This window comes from Gavia stellata, chromosome 2, assembly GCF_030936135.1.
Source record: "Gavia stellata isolate bGavSte3 chromosome 2, bGavSte3.hap2, whole genome shotgun sequence".
NCBI classification, from domain to species: Eukaryota; Metazoa; Chordata; class Aves; order Gaviiformes; family Gaviidae; genus Gavia; species Gavia stellata.
The window spans coordinates 43,652,314-43,669,557 of record NC_082595.1 but is presented as its reverse complement, the minus strand read 5'-3'; the positions used below and the strand labels follow the sequence as shown (position 1 = coordinate 43,669,557).

Here is a 17,244-nt window from a genome sequence, read left to right as displayed (position 1 = left end):
GTGCCTATGCCCAAGCTTAGCATTGAGGCTGACACTTTCCACCCAGATGCCAAAGACATGACTACTCTGTCATTTCCCTATGCTTGCAGAACCAAGGTCCCATCGCTTTTCTCCCCTCAAGCTTTTTTACCTTTTCCTCCTGGAGACAGGTGTGGCTCATGATATCTCAGAACCTACATAAATGCAATACCCCAAGAGTTACCATCTTTGCAGAAAAATTATATTTTACACAACTCCACCAAACAGCCACCCATCTTCTTTAAGAACTTAACAAGGAGTCTGCCTTGTCTATTTATTTTATTATGCTTTTACCCCTCTTCCTCCACTGAGCCTGAATAATTTTCTCCTGCCCTCTGGACTTTTAAAGTAATTCTGAGTCTCTCTTCTGTATATGGGTACACATGAATGCCTATTGACTTCCACCATTGTCAATTCCTGGGTATCCAAAAGGTAAGCCAACCCCTAAAACTTGAACTGACTTTTAAATAACATTTTCTTGGGGGTGAGGATATTATTTTCTGTTGCTTCCCAGGTGTGCTCTTTTTACTTGCCTTCTGGTTTTAACGCACTTCTCCCCCATACCTCCAAACAACATGCACCTGAGATAGATGTTGCAGTGGCATAAAGGGTCTAGAGTTTGATCTCAGGTAGCTAGCTAATGAGAAAAAAACCTACATCCTTTCCCTGATTTTACAAAGTGACCATTAAACATATTTATCCTTTACAAAACAGGAAGTAAAACTAACCTACGCAAGCAATGAAGAGAAAGCATAAATGCAGGAAGAGGAAAATAAGGTAAAACAATCAGCAGACAACAGGAACAGAAGAAAGCAGGATAACAACCCCCAAAGTAGGCAAACAGAAAATCGTATCATGTTGTCCATACGACCTATCTTTTCCTCCCTTCACCCTCACCTTTGTTTTTCCTTTGTAGTCCATAGGACTGTAGGAGGTAGGTCTGTATAGTCTTGCCCATTTTTATAGCATTTGCTATTGGCAGAATGTATTGCTGATGGCAGTTACGGTAAGCAACTGTAAGTGTTATTTTCAATAGTAAAAACTAAAAAAAGTTACATGGAAAGGATCCAAGGTGAAAAAGGACATCCTACTGCACGTTGTATGCCAAACTAACAGGGGGAGGGAGGGAAGGAAGGAAGGACGTATGGCTTGTTGATCAGTTTAGCACCCATATCCTGTCTCCCTTTCCTTCTTTTACTGTGGAAGCAGACTTCCTTTGGATCTGCTCCTACAAACCATCAAACTACTCCCAAAGAACATAGAAGCTGCATAGCTAAAAAAAAAAACAAATCAAGGGGCAAAGAAAATGAGTGCTACCTTAGCGAACGGGTAGTTTCAAGTGCAAAGCCTAAGGACATAAACACAGCAGCAAAGTTTAATATTGAAATTCTCCCTACTTCTAAATGGAAGGGGAGTAACAAGCCAAACCATACAAAATGTATTTTCTTTAAACATCCAAATTTGGATTTAGCTCTACAATGGGATTCATATTAACAAAGATGTTCAAAAGTAGTAATGTAAAACTGTTATCTTACAGGCTGGGTAACCACTATCCTTTCAGGCAAAACTAGCAATAAAACTTTAGAGAGCATGCACAGAATTAAGAGAAATGTTACAGCTGTGTGAGCACAAAATCATTCCAGTATATAACGTTCTGGATCTTTGCTGGGAATGAGTACAGAAAAGTATGCAAGGAGATTTACATCCCTAAAAATCATCCAAATGCGAGGTCAAATCAGCACTTCCTGGCAATTTTTTTTTTATTAGTATTGTTACTAATAAACTACCTCTAATGTTACTTACCTTACTACAATTACATTACTGACTAGTTAAAGAAAACATGGACTACTTTGCCGGAAACATCGCTTGAGAGGCTTTCCAGCATAGTAATGGTGAGTATACCATGACTAAGTCTGCCTACACAGTTCCATTACAGTAGTAGCTTTGATTTATTCTATTGACAAACTTGTGATAAACCTGCCTGGGAGAAAAAAGGGACTGATAATATTGGGTTAAACAAAACTTGGTTTAAATCTTTTAACATAATTTTTCTCTACTGCAGCACACCTCTCTGTCCTGTTTACACACACACCCCCCCCCACCCACACATGGTGAGTTGAAATGTGTATCACTTCCATCTGGGAAGGACAGGAACCTCTTAAGCAGATCTCTTCTGATCTAGCTAACAGGAGTGTCTCCAGACACTAAAATACAAAGTTAGTGTGGTGGGATGATCCTGGCTGGATACCAGGTGCCCACCAAAGCCGCTCAGCTGGACTGGGGAAAGAAAATATAATGAAGGTCTCATGGGTCAAGATAAGGACAGGGAGAGATCATTCACAAATTACCATCATGGTCAAAACAGACTCGACTTGGGGAAATTAATTTAATTTATTATCAATCAAATCAGAGTAGGATAATGAGAAATAAAACTAAATCTTAAAAACACCTGCCCCCACCCCTCCCTTCTTCCCAGGCTTAACTTTATTCCTGAATTCTCTACCTCCTCCCCTCCAGCAGCACAGGGGGACAGGGAATGGGGGTTGCGGTCAGTTCATCACACATTTCTGCCGCTCTTTCCTCCTCAGGGGGAGGACTCCTCACACTCTTCCCCTGCTCCAGCGTGGGGTCCCTCCCATGGAAGACAGTCCTCCATGAACTTCTCTAATGTCAGTCCTTCCCACAGGCAACAGTTCTTCACAAACTGCTCCACCATGGGTCCCCCATGGGGTCACAAGTCCTGCCAGTCAGCCTGCTCCAGCGTGGGCTCCTCCCTCCACAGGTCCTGCCAGGAGCCTGCTCCAGCACGGGCTTCCCATGGGGTCACAGGCTCCTTCAGGCATCCACCTGCTCTGGCCTGGGGTCCTCCACAGGCTGCAGGTGGATATCTGCTCCACCGTGGACCTCCATGGGCCTCAGGAGGACAGCCTGCCTCACCATGGTCTTCACCAGGGGCTGTGGGGGAATCTCTGCTCCGGCGCCTGGAGCACCTCCTCCCCCTCCTTCTTCACTGCCCTTGGTGTCTGCAGAGCTGTTTCTCTCAAATATTCTCATTCCTCTCTCCAGCTGCAGTTGTGCAGGTTTTTTTCCCCCTTCTTAAATACGTTATCACAGAGGCACTACCACCGTTGCTGATGGGCTCAGCCTTGGCCAGCAGCGAGTCCATCTTGGAGCCGGCTGGCATTGGCCCTGTTGGACACAGGGGAAGCTTCTAGCAGCTTCTCACAGAAGCCACCCCTGTAGCCCCCCCGATAGCAAAACCCTGCCATGCAAACCCAATACAGTCAGCTTGTTGCAAACAAGAAGGGTAACAACCTCAGATAAATGCTAAAATTCTCAGAAAAGCACAGGGGAAAAATGCCATTATATGAAAAGCTTAACTACATCATATGAAATGCATAACAAACTTTTTGCTTGGTTTCTAGGAATGAATGACCAAGTACTAAGAACCTGCTCAGCACCTTCAGCTACCAACAGCATCACCAAAGAAGAAGGACATTACTCCTGCAATGTTGTGCCTTGCTGGCAGGCAGACACCTGACTCACAGGCATTCTAGAGAAATTATAATGTAACCACTAAAAACTGAAAGAAAGGATACTTCCTAGGTCATGCTCCTCGCTACTCATCATTCAATTAAAAGTAGGCACAGAGCACACAGATGGGACAGTCGGTGAGAAAACCAAACACATACAGCATATCCAAGAGCTCTGTACGCCTACAGGAATGTCTCTTCCCACGTCGATGAGGTGATACACATACAAGTGGTCAATATGGAAGTTATTCACATGTTTGTGAGCGGCGAGGTACAATGGAAACACATCCTCTAGCAGATGTGTGAGACAATAATAATCTGTGCTACAATCCCAGCCAAGAAACCAAAGGAAATCAACTGGAAAACATCAACATCGACCATCCGGCAATTCATTTACCATAAAGAAGCCATCCACAAATGCAAATGTCACTTATCTCTTTCCTTCTGTTTAATTAATGAAGAAGCCTTAATTACTTTCTAGTCAGCGCTGCTCTTACCACTTTAGCTGCTCACTGCAAAGGCAAAATTACCATGAGGAGAAAGTAGGAACTGAGGATCCTGTTTCTTTTAAAATTCTTTTTTTCACAATACTTCAGAATTTGTTCTGTTTTAGAGTTTTCTCACCCATTTCAAAAAATGCCAAATAATCATCACAAGTATGTTAAGTGTTATCAAATGTCAAGCACTACGTAGGTGGTGTAACCACCCCCTTTTTCAAACTACAGCAAGAGGGTGTGTTTCCACCCGCCACTCTACTGACAATGTTAAATTGAACAAAAAACTCCTTCTAGCTCTACACAAGAAGACAACACTGCAAAATCAAATGTACTCAGTCTCTCACTCCAAGACAAATGGAGACCACTGCAGGGCATCCTTTTCAGATCTAGCGGGAGCAGCAGATGTGTGCATCACTTGATAACTATCCTCAGCAAGTAAAGAAGCACTCTAACAGGCACAGGCAGTCCTGACCTCAGTAAAAATGCAGTGACTACACCAATAGGGAAAATCGGCTTTCCATTCTGCAACATTTCTGAGATTGCAAAAATGGTTTGCTTTGTATCAGAATGAAACCATATCCTTTTACACGATGACTTTTTTTTTTTTTTTTTTTTTGCCAAAACTCTGAGAAAGAGACACCACAGAGCACACAGAAGTACCTTGGCACCAGGATATTTCATCCATGGTGTAGGAGAGAGATGAAGTCTCCTGCTCTGTCAGATTCAGGCTAGGAAACTGAACCTGGGTCTGTCTCGGCTAAGGCAAGATGCTTTATTAACAGCCAGTAGCTGTAAGTCTTTCCTCATATACCCAATTCCACCTGATCCACTTACCGTATCACCAAACATTCACTATAGCAAATCCATTCAGACTCTAAAGCTCATGGTAAAGCTAGTCCCGTAGGACATGACTGATCCAGGCTGAAATCTGTCTGTCCTCAGCAGGGAAGAGTGAGGCAGGATAGCAATTAATGACTAGAAAATGACCATGTCTGAGGTAGGTACAAACCAAGTTGCACTCATGCAACTCAGCAGAGGATTAAACTTTCTTTAGCTCTCAACATTTAAAACCTGGCATATGAAATGGAAACTCAAGAGCAAGGGGTTTAATAAATGGTTCAACTGATGATGGGGAAGAGGATGATGCTATGCAGCTGGTGAATAACAGGCAACAGCTACGTTTAAAGAAGGAATGAGAATATTGGGGAAATCTAATGTAGGAAACGACAGGTCTGTGACCTACGTAGTAACCCAAGGCTCTCACAATAAATTCAAGGAAAGAAAAATTAAAAATGTGGAGATAAATGGAAAATTATATACATACAGTATGGGTAAACAGACTGTGTCAAACTAACTTGATATCTGCCTTTGATAAAAGATGTTTTTAAAGACAAGGAACACAGAATAAATCCAATCTTCTGGAAACTTATTTAAAAAACAAAAAAAAGAGAAAAAAAAGAAACCTTTATAATATCCCAAGGGTAATTATTAACTAAAATGAAAAGGATAGGAATTAAAACAAGGCAGAACTGGCTTGCAGGTAAGATAACAATAGATTGGTCTGAATGAACTTCTAGGCCTGGGAAAGGCTAATGGTAGATTTTGTCCAAGGTGCATTTGGGGACCAATTTTACTGCATATTTGCATTATTTGTTTCAGCAAAGAAAGTACAATAGGAAGTACTCTGATTAAATTCTTTGATCATTCCAAGTTAATACACAGCATTAATTAAAAGCATGACTGGAGATGCATAAAGGAGATGCAGGATGACCTTGAAGATGGAGCCACAGTCCCAGAATGAAATCACATAGAACAAAGTTTCAGGGACCAGTAAGAACAATTCCTTCTGTAAGCTGTGGCTCATCAGTTGGAAACATAAAAGGAAAAGTGTGGAAGTGTGGAGAAGGGGTTAACAACATGTAGTTGTGAGCTAGAGCTACTTAAGCAATGGTCAAGGCCAGCAGATACTGATCAGTTGTAACATTGGCCAGGAATACGTCTACGCTGGCAATTAGAAGACTCGCTTTCAACCATCACAGGAACAAATTTCTGGAACAGGCTTACCTGGGAGCAAAGAATGCAAACAGTCTCTCCTGTTTTAAAATGGAATATGATAAATGTGTCAATAGGGTTGTGGAAAGCCTCAACTAGCTCAGGACTGGACTCACTGAGTCCAGAAATTTCTTCCCATCCTAGGTTCCTCCGTCACCAACGTAGCACGGATATTACACAGATGCCTAAATACAGCTGCACAGGCAAACAGATGGCCAGAAGCCTCTGTCTGTTCAGTAGAGCACAAGACTTCAAGTTTCATTAGTGCTGGTGTGTAAAGATCCTGGCAAAGAGTGTTTATGACTAAGAGAATGCTTATATCACAAGTGCACATTGGTGAAGAAGCCCCAGCAGTTGTCCTACACCCCAGTCGCTTGCTGGTTCCAGCTCAGGTGTTCAGTAACTCCAGTGGTTACTCTGCTACAAACTGATCTTTCTCTTGTTTGTAGTTCTCTGGCGTTTGAGAGGGAAAATGGGGCTCTCATTTCTCATCCTCTCCACTGCAGTTTTTAATCTGCAATAGTTAGATGCTTCAGATATGGCAACAGACACACAGAGAACTTCAAGCAATTACGATGAGCTTGGTCTAGTCTGTATAAGACAGATACCCTGATCTCAGATCAGAGCAATTGACAGCATTTTTAAACACAGGTATTGTCCAGTGATTTCTGATAGATGTTGCAAAACAACAATAAAGTGGGCAAACTTACTTCTGAGAATACTAACATGAATTTTAGCTTGAAAAAAATCAGGATCCATAATTATAAGGAATTATAGGAGGTCCAATCTATCCACTAGGAAAGAATGTATTCAATATTTTCACTAATTCCCAAATGCTCTATAAATACACCAATAAAACACAAAGCAGACAATCTTCAGCATGTAGGATATTCTTCCTCTTCCCATTACAGAGAGTCTCCATAACACGGCTGCATGGTTTAGATGGAAATGAGATATTACATCTGGGTAATAAAGTTAAGCCAGGTGTATGGAAAGCTGCATTTTTCATTGTTGTGTGAATTCTCCAGACTGATCAGTTAATTATGATAAGCTTGCAGTTCCCATATTCTTCTAGCCAATGTTACTATCAAGAGGAAAGTAAGCTTCCAAGAGAAGATAACAAATATTTCCAAAATCCCTGGTGCAAATAATACTAATGTCTGAGCCAACTCTCAGAAAGGTACAAAGCCTTGGTGGTCTTAATGCCTTCAGACTTACTGAAAAACAGGGAGTGGTAGGTGAAGCATTCCAGCATTGCCTGGAGAAGAGAAATATCAGTGTGGTGAACTCTAAAAATGCTCCCTTAGAGACCAGTAGTCATAACTTCAGTTTAACGGTTTAGCCTGCCAGGTAGCAGGCATGTGCTTACTTCTTTTGGTTTGATACAACTAAATCTATTTCATGTTTTCAACAATATATTTACTCTTTTGTAATGAAGTTAAAAAATAGGTATGTAAGCATTTCCTTCTGTATCCTTTTCCTTTCTGAAAGACTTCAAGAAATAACTTTCAAAAAGTAACAGTTGATCCAAAGCAATTTACTGAATGGCTTTCAAGAGACATTCTCACAATCTCTGTTAAAGAAGGAATCCAAGTTTCACCAGAGAGATATGAAGGGTTCTGGGTTCACTAGTTCAGTTATGAATAACTTGTATGTGTTGCTTATGTGAGGATCAGACCTTTCAAGTTCTTTGGCTTATGTTCTCCCCAGGGATCAGCACAGAAGGGGCACCCAGAAGCTGGCATCCAGGACAGAGCCCATGCAAACTCTGCAGCCCTTTAAATTTCTGTCTAGGTTGCAAAGAGCACATTAACTGTGGTCAGGAAGGAGAAAAGCAAGAGAGTTCTGGGAGGAGAAGACAAGCTCCCATGGAAGATTCATTAACTGTCCCACAATGGCCATTTGCACAGGAGAAATTGCTAGTAAAAGCAAGGAGGGTCTAGAAGATGAGGTGTGGGGATAAAGCTAGGTAGGCTTAGTAAAGCTGTGATACAAGAGGACACTGGAGTTGCTCCAGGGTTTCCATCATGAAGGCCCAGGTCTGGAAACATCAGGAGGTGTTTGGAGACATACAGTTCTTTAAGGCCTTCATACAAAAGCAGTTTTTTTTCCTCTAAACCCTCTTTGGCCAAAGAAGGATTGGCCAAAGAATTATAAATACGGTGGTAAGTCAGCTGAAAAAAAAATCAGAGCCCGTAACACAAGAATGGTCCAGCTCAAGTGACATGTGGAGAGCTGACTTCCACCTAGGAAAAGTGCACTGAAAGGTTCTACTTTACCTCAAGCTGTTGATATATTTCCTCTGCAAGTCACAGCAGCAAATAAACAAACAAACAAACAAACAAACAAATAAATTTTTGTACTCTTATGTCCTACCAGTACAAGCCTCGACATATGAAAAATGGCTACTACAGACTGAGCTTATTCATGAGGAGCTTTTACAGCCACATTTGATTTCTAGACTAAAAGTTGTCTCCAGGTAGCTTTTGCACTAAGGAAACAGATCTAAGAGAAGGCAGGTAGGTTGCAGCCACAGATGAGAAATATCCATTGTCACACATCATATCCTCCACCACTTCACGCTGAAAGCCAAAGCAGTTCGAGTCACTCTACATCTTCATTGGGGTTCTCTATGAATCTGGGCAAACAACTGAGGTACCATGGACCCTAAGTGCAGATTCTTATTAATCTCCAATTAAGTCTCCCAGAATTACGGGACTGTTCATGTTAGCTCAATTCAGTAATTTTAACTGGAATTTATGTAAGTTTTTAGCTATTGCACAGTGCCAGTTCAGTTGTTTCCCCACAGCTGGTACTCACAGGCAAGTATTACTTCTTAAGCGTTCACACTCCAATGCTGGAGTAAATTCAAAACAATCTGCAGGCAGTAACTGTGGTTATTAACTGTACAGTGGTTTACAGCTTTCATGCTGCTTTAACCAACAGTTAAAAAGACAGTGAAACACTAAATTTATTACCAATTCAAAAACCCCTTCCTCTTTTTGCCTAGGAAATTTTCAAGTCCTTCTGAAAGCCTCTGACCTAACTTCAGATACCAACTAGCTCAAATTCTCATTGCTAAATTAACATGACTTGAGTCTACTAATACAAGTAACTTCAGTTTCTAGAAAACTAAAACTAAACATGTTAAAGAAACACCAATAAAATGCACTGGATTTTAATAATTCAGAAACTTTTTAATCTCTGCAAGCTATTTTGGCTTTTATCGCTTCTTGTTGTCCTAGGCAAATGTAACCTATTTTACGACTGGCTGGAAGGTATGTTCTCAGCTTAGCTTCAAAGCTGTAACAACTGACTCTTTGGCGTAGCTAGAAACTTCATTCAGGAATTCATTCAAGATGTTAAATCTGGAAGGAAAATTAGCATACAGCTGTCATAACATCAGTCGTCCTAGATAGGGTTCTTAAACACAGAATTAATAGATGCCTGTCACTGACAAGACTAATCGTTACCAAATAGGACATGCAATTATGGGCCAGACAAGAAGGTTCCCTTCATGGCCCCTCTCATCCATATGTTTTGGCTTCGGGGAGCAAACTATGAAACATCAGAAGGTGCTCTACATGCTTCCTGAAGGACAATGCAACCAGGCTACTTCTTTTTTCAGGTCTGATACTGCCTAGACAAAGAGAAACTCTCATTTCTAGCCAGGGTCTGAAACGCTTAAGCAGGACAAGTCTCTCTACTTTGTTCTCATCCTTCAGTGAGGAAAGTAACGCTTCTCCTTTAAACACTCCACATTTTAACGTTTAGAAAAAGCTAGTATGTTCATGCAAATATTCTTGTATCGTACAGCTTGCTTCAGACATGTTGGGCCACATGCTGAACAGTGGCTTAGCTCCAGTCAGCCACCTACTTCTGCAAGTATGACTTTCTGTAGGCTGCTTTATGCTTTCCTTTCTTTTTTTCTAAATATCTGCAGAAACATCCATTTTGAAGCTGGAGCAGAGTCCTTTAGATCCCTTGGGAGTTCCTTTGTCAGTTAACTGTTCATCATGAAGCAAAGTAATTTGACTCATTTGCTAATTCAGTAATCAATACGAGATACAAATTAGCAACATAATAGGAAATAGCTGCCTGCACTTCTGTAGCAATGCCGGATTACTCCCTGCACATCAATGGTATGTTTTTATAGGGTTATTTAACTTTCTAAACTTTCTCTGTCCAAGTACCTGCCAGTCAGACAACTGTTCAGGCTTTCCAGTTTTAAGCTTAACACTTCACACTGGCTTCTCAAATTGTTACCTAAATACATTTGTTTCCTAAGTGCATAACAAATGCCTTCTTAGACACAGTCTCGTTGAAGGCTAGTGTTAGTCGTAGCTAGTGCATCACCCTTCTATTCCAGTTCAACAACCAGAGATGTGCGGCTGCGGTATGGAGGAGGAAGACACAGCAGAGCCCATGCTGGGTGGCCACCATCAAGTGGCCACAGGTGTCAGCAAAGGCTGCAGCCCACTGCTGCCATTAGGTCTTCCAGGCTAGGGTGGCTGGACATGCAGGGCTACTGTCAGTGGCTCCTCTCCTGGTTTCTGTTGCTACTGCGGGATTGCTCACATGGGACATCTTTGGCCATTCTCAGAGGTCATTTGCACCGAGGAGAGCTGGAAAGGAAATGGACCTGGCCCTGCCCAAGTACCAAGTGTACCACCTTAGTGGTATATTTTCTTCTCCATCTCAGATTTATAGGCACAAAAGTAACAAAAACAGAAAGGAAAAAGGGGGAAAAAAGAAGTTACTTAATAGTTTAGCAAGAATTTGTGGCTAGCTTAGACAACTAGTTTTTGTAATTACTCAAACAACCTTACCTCTGTGAAACACAGAACATCTGCTGTTTGATGTGTTTTAAATTATGCCTAAGGCACTGGTCTATAAATGGATGTCTCTAACTTTATCATCATTAATCAATCTCCTTGCTGTCCGTATTGTCACTCTACAGAATTCAGTAGGACGGGCAATGTCATGATTTATGCCTACATATTGTCACTGAGCCAGAAGGTGCAGGTCCACAGAGTTTAATGGAGTTTACACCAGGAAAAAACAATTTGGCCCACTGACTTCACAGGGATTCAATCATAGCAGCATTTAGCAAAGCAGAACAGAACGCTCTTTCAGTAGAAAAGCACAATGAAGAGCATTTAAGTCTGTCCCATTTTATAGCATAAACAGCCTTTTAATTTGCAGCATACACACCTAGCAGGAAGCCAATAGGACAGTTTGTCAAGTGCCAGCAAGAGCTCATTAAACCACCAATCTTGGGAAACACTCTGTATTGCAAAACATGCAGTAGGCAATGAGTGCTCCTATGGATCCAGCTTCTGAAGAGGCAAACGCTTTCTTTGATTTAACCTCTACACTGCTACAGTCCCAAATACTGTCACAGGCCAGACCTAGTCTTTTCCCAATGATTCACAATAGTGAAGGACAAAGACACTTGCATTAACGGCACACAAATGGCTGGAACGGAGGAGCCAGCCTTCCACAGTTGTCCAAGACTACTGGAAACACACACCTCACCTCTGAGCTTGCTTTGATGACCAGCCACTGCATGTCCTATCACATCTACGTCGCTTCCTGCTGAAGTAAATTGGGTAATGAGTAAAAAAAAGAAAACCCAGCAGACATCGATCTCCAGGCAGATAAGCAGTCATGCTGCATAGACAGCTACATGTCTACGTTAAAAAGAGGCACTGCTTTTCTAGTGTGTTGCCTCACACCATGCAAAACCACCGGATATCTGGTATTAGATCCACCAGGCAAGAGGGAGCGATGTGTGCAGACCTGCACAACTAACACAGATCAGGGCCCACATCTAACAGGACTGTGGGCGTCCTTGGGACTCAGGAAGCTAAGAAGGAATATTCACCTCTTCTGAGCTCAAAAGAGTTTCCTGTGAAAGAATAAAAATAAGTATCTTTGATTCCTCACACATGCAGTGCAATGAAGGCCATACCCTACAGCACGATGAAAGAGAATTTAAATGTCGAAACAGCAGCTAAGCAAACAAACAGGACCTGATCTGGGAAGAACTAGAAGTTATTTTAGAAGTGTTTTTCAGTTAAGTTTTACTTCTGTTTACAAAATGCTTTGAACATTACATTAAAAGACACTTATGAAATGCTTTAAAACCTATGGGCAAACAGCAACAAGCAGAGCGGTCTGAGCCAGTGCTCCAGGCACAGCCCCCAGCTGCTGGAGGCTACAGACCACCTTAGTTTCACGGCCTCCCTCTTTTCTTAAGAGGGACACATAGGTCTTTCTGATATTCAGGCTGGGCTGAGGCTGGAAAAAGATGCAGGGAGCGCTACCTGGAGAGGCACGCGCAGCGACATGAATACAACCAGCTCACTACAGAGCCAGCCTCTGTCTCTCTTTTCCTCCCTCGGCTGGGTGGCACCTGATGAAGCTGAATGGAGCAAAGTTTTCTGGAGAAGCTGTGAGTTGCAATTACGCTTTACAGAGGCATCTAAACAACCTAGCGAGCGAAGCATATTTGAAACAGGAAGTACCTTGGAATTGAATCCAAACTAATTATTATTTATTACGACCACATTTCTAAAAAGAATTTAGTCACATCAAAATTAAACTTGTTGCGAACTGATGTGCTTTGCTTCTGTGCGTGCTTACTAAGATTAAAATCAGAAGTGGCTTGTGTCTTGGGAAACAGAAGAGCCACTTCCCACGTGAGGGTTCAAACCACTAATCCTCCTTCTGAAGCCGTTACATTTTGCAAAAATATCTCAATGTTTAGCAGATCAGGAGCTGAAATGTCATTGCTCCTCTCCAGCACACATCCCAGCTACTTGTCAAACAGCACAAACCCTGACTGTCTGACTCCAGCCATGCTTTATACAATGTGAAATAGCTTCATCAGGAGCGACTCAAACCTGCATGTCCCAGACTACACTGCTGCCAGGGACCAGCGCGAGAGGTGGGAAAGCAGAGGGCAAAACCCATGCTCCAAAATGGCTAGAGAGGTGCTCTGTGGGAAGGTCGGCTGAAAGGGAGCTTGCTGCCTCTGACAGTAGGTCTCCTTGCAACCAGCTCTCCCCCGGCACCTGCCTGCTCCCCGCTCCTCCTCCTCCTGCTTACCTGGCTCTGGCCCTTGTCAGACCTCTGCACCGGCCGGTTCAACTCACTGAGTTTGCAGGGGAGCGGGGGAAAGAAAGTTTTCTCCTTAATTAGCTTCATCAAGGGCTCCAGCAAGTGCCGCTGCCAGCATAGGGGCGGGACGAGTGCTATGGGGCTTGAAGGGAGGGCTAGGTGGTGCAGAGGAGGAGGAGCAAGCCTCCCCCTTGTCAGCAGCACCCAAGCCTTCTTCATGGTTCCTGGGACCACACCTCTAGAAAGATGGGCCAGACAGGAACCCAGATCCCGCACAGAAGGTAAGTGCCCTAACCCAAAGATGAGGAGTACAATGGGGAGTGAAGGAACAGTATGTCCATCTTTATTTTTTTTTATTTTTTTTTTTTAATGCTTTCTTTCCCATTTAGCTCTCTAACCCTCCCAGATGAAAGTGTTTCTTCATCGAAACTTGTAAAAGCATATCCAAACTGCCATCCCCCACTTTCTTCTTTCTTTCTTCTTTTTTTCTTTTAATCACAGATATCTATTTACAAATCAGGGTTGATTTCAACAGTGTCAGCTAACCAGAAATGACAGGTTTTTTGGCAAAAACCCACTTGCTGGGGAAAAAAGAAATTGCCCAACTCTGACAGCAACTCACATTCTGCAATGGGGTTTCACACCTACTAACGCTTCTACCTCCCGCCTCAGCACTCTATAGATATACCATTAACCCACATGGGGTTGCCCTAAATATACAGTTTTCAATCCTCACACCCTCTCTGCTGTTCATTCCTCAAATATCCATGCCATGTTAAAATGAGGCATTTTTTTCCTCCACGGTTGTAAGAATTCCAGTCCAATTCCCTCATTTTTTAATTCTACACAAACATTTGTTCAATTTCCTTAGCACTGGAGCTTGGAGCAAATTTAGCTGCTCTGTTATTTGGTTTTCCACATTTATGAGTGCATTTATTAAAAGTATTTAATCTCATTTCTTTTCCAGGATAAGCTTATTACTAGCCAAGCAGCTAAGCAGCAAGCACATAGCATTGCCATGTGGGAGATTAAATGATATGACCACAGCAGGTCCAAAATACAGCTAGAAGGGTACAGCAACCTCTTGGAGAAAATGAATCACTCTCACAGAAAATTCACTGGGAAAGATTTTTAGGAGTGGCAGAGTTAGTGGCTTTGGAGAAAGTCAGTCACTTCCCTTCTGTACAGTAAAGGCTGCCAAAGTTTGCCACGAGGTATAATTGGGTATCCTCAACATAGCAGAATACATAGGAAAAAGCATTGATGAGAGTTATGCTGAGCAGTTACAAAACTGTAAACAAACGTGGACAAACTATTACCACCCAGGTTATACGAAGCCAGTGATTTAAAGTGATTTCTGTTTTGCTTTCGCCTCGTGGTTGTCACCAAGCACCAGGCAGGGTATTACCGCGTGACTCAGTGCTGAAAACCTCTATTTTCCAAGCACTTTGTTAATTTTAGCTCATTAATCCTCATAGTACTCTAGAAAGATAAATAGAGTTAGTTAATTTTTAAAACAGGGAGGCAACAGCAGAAACATTAAAGTTTTTAACTCCAAGTATATAACTTGAGCCAAATTGTGCTTGATTTTTGAAAGAGGTCCCCCTCCACTGGCACTAACTGACTTTCAAAGGTGCTGCCTTGGAAGAACAGGCTCAACATGGACAAGCAAATGTCAGAAATTATTCTTGAAAACTGTGGTCTTAAGAGTGACTCACTCAACTCTATGAAAGGAGACAGTATTACACACTGGATGTGAATTTAAGAGTCTCTGGCCTCCAAATCCCTGCTCGGATCATTAAATACCCCCTCTTCTTATCTAAAATCTTACTCAATTCCTGAGTAACAGGACATAGGACAGTTAAACCCTTTACGATTATCTATTAATTCAAAATAATGCCGTTTTCTTCTGTTTCTATTTGAACCCGATCAGGTGATCAGACACTAAGCACTGAATTCAATAAACATGGAAGTCCTTCTCATGAAGCTTAATTTAGAACTATTTGTTCCCTTTCAGAATAAAATAAATCTTCCTTAGCTGCTTTTAAGCAGAAAAGCAAATATATTACGTCCCTTCATCCACTAGTGCTTAGAGTATAATACATACTTCAGTAATTTGCTATTATAATGGAATATTTGCACAGGTTGCAAATTTATCCTGGAGGCATGAGGTATATAGTGAATGGACACATGCATTTATTATACTGAATACTCCAGGTAACGCTGGCCTATGATATCAAGCCAACAAGCTGAATGATAGCCCTGATATAATTATGTAATTAATTAGCTCTATCATAATTTTTGTTTTACGACACTAACTTTTATGTGCCACTCGTCAATTTAATGGCATTTTAAATTGAAATAAGGCCCCTGAGAGAGATGCTACTTACTGTATCACAAGTCTTGTATTCAGATTTCTTTTAATTTCAAAAGATGACCTAATAAAATTGCTTTATAATTAAATCCATTCTAACAACTTCTCCTATGTGTTTCTTTTTCTTCTCCCATTTTTAATTATGAAAAAAATTCCAATCAGAAAACACTTGCCACCGTAATTATATACAAAAATCAGCGATCCCTTTTTGTACCTCTTGCTGCTCTCCTTGTACAGCAGTACGCCCTGGCTAGCTTTCCTCAGAATTTTACTAGCATCCCCCAGAGGTGCTGCAAGGAAACTGCAACTTTTACACTGAAGAAACTAGAGTTAAATTTGCTTCTGTCTTGTCTGAAAAATAGTCAAGGCGTGGGAAGGAAGGGGAGCAAATCCCCACGTACCTTCTATTTCAGACAGGCGTTTACAAGCATTCTGGTATCACAAGATGTATTTCTCACGTGAAGTAGGATCAGCTAAAGAAAGGGAAGGGTGACCACAGCTGTCCTTCACCCCCCATGGCAGTGCCCCTCTACATGCCACCTCCTGTTTCCAGCTGAAAAGCCAACCCAGCAGTGAGCATTGGCACCTTCCTTGGGGCTGGGAGGCCGTGGTGTCATCCAAGAGCAGTCCTTACCACATAGGCTTTTGGCACCTTCCCTGCCTGGTGCTTCTCATATGGAAATCCATCAGGATCTCACCCTGACACAGCACTGTTAGGATATGTCCTCCATTCGATGCTTAATACAGTGGTATTACATTGAGTAAGAAATATGAGCAGGTAGTAGCAAAACAATCCCTATGAAAGCTGATTTCATAGGCTTTCTTGTACACAGTGAGCAGCTATATCCAATGGGAACACAATAATGTCATTGGGTGGGAGCAGAGCTAAATGACTTCTTTCTGAGGTAATGATGATTATTCCATTTAAGGTACCCTTAATGTATGCGGTACTTTACCATATGTAAAGCATGGTAAACACAGAACAATACTTCTGCCTCTGAAAGCCATCACATCATTTCAACGACCGATGCCTGGGAAATGGATGTATTGGAGGTATCCGAGATGACACAGAACAGTTAAGAGAGCACTTGATAATTCTGGATGGTGCAGCCAAACAGATTAAAAGAACATAATTTCCCTGCAGAAATGATCATATTCTGTTCCATTTCTACTTTCTAGAAAGTAACAAAATAACAGACAGATATGGAGCATAAATGGAACTTAAACAATTCGTACTTGGGTTTCTCACTGAGGCAAGCACAGAACTGTAAACATAATTGAGTTTTTAAAAAACAGCGATATTGGAAGTCAGATGAAAGTAATGGAATTATTGTCAAGCTCTTACCATTTGCTGTGTTCTTTTTGAAGTTATCTAGAAACTCTTCCAGGAGCTGTGACTGGTTTGGAGGGGGCAACAAACTCTTTGGGTCCCTGGAAATGTCACCATCTGACCAGGACGCACATAAGGGTTGCTGGGTCCCGTAATGGTTCATTCTCAGAGTAAGCATTACGCTTCTCTCTGAAAACAGTAACTCCATCTGCCTGAGGTTAAGGTCAGACACAGCCTCTCCATTTATGCTCAGGATTTCATTGCCCACTCGGAGCCCTGGGAGCATGTGAAAGGAAAGAAGAAGAAAAAAAAAAA

The 17,244-nt window shown here is 41.9% G+C and overlaps 1 protein-coding gene across 1 annotated transcript in view; it reads right to left on the bottom strand.

Moving 5' to 3' along the window:
- The window catches only part of TIAM2 (TIAM Rac1 associated GEF 2), a 92,323-nt gene that overhangs the window by 34,001 nt on the left and 41,078 nt on the right, over positions 1–17,244 (bottom strand). The window contains exon 13 of the mRNA XM_059828650.1: positions 16,945–17,205. Coding sequence (XP_059684633.1) covers positions 16,945–17,205 — 261 coding nt within the window. The remainder of the gene's footprint in view (positions 1–16,944; positions 17,206–17,244) is intronic.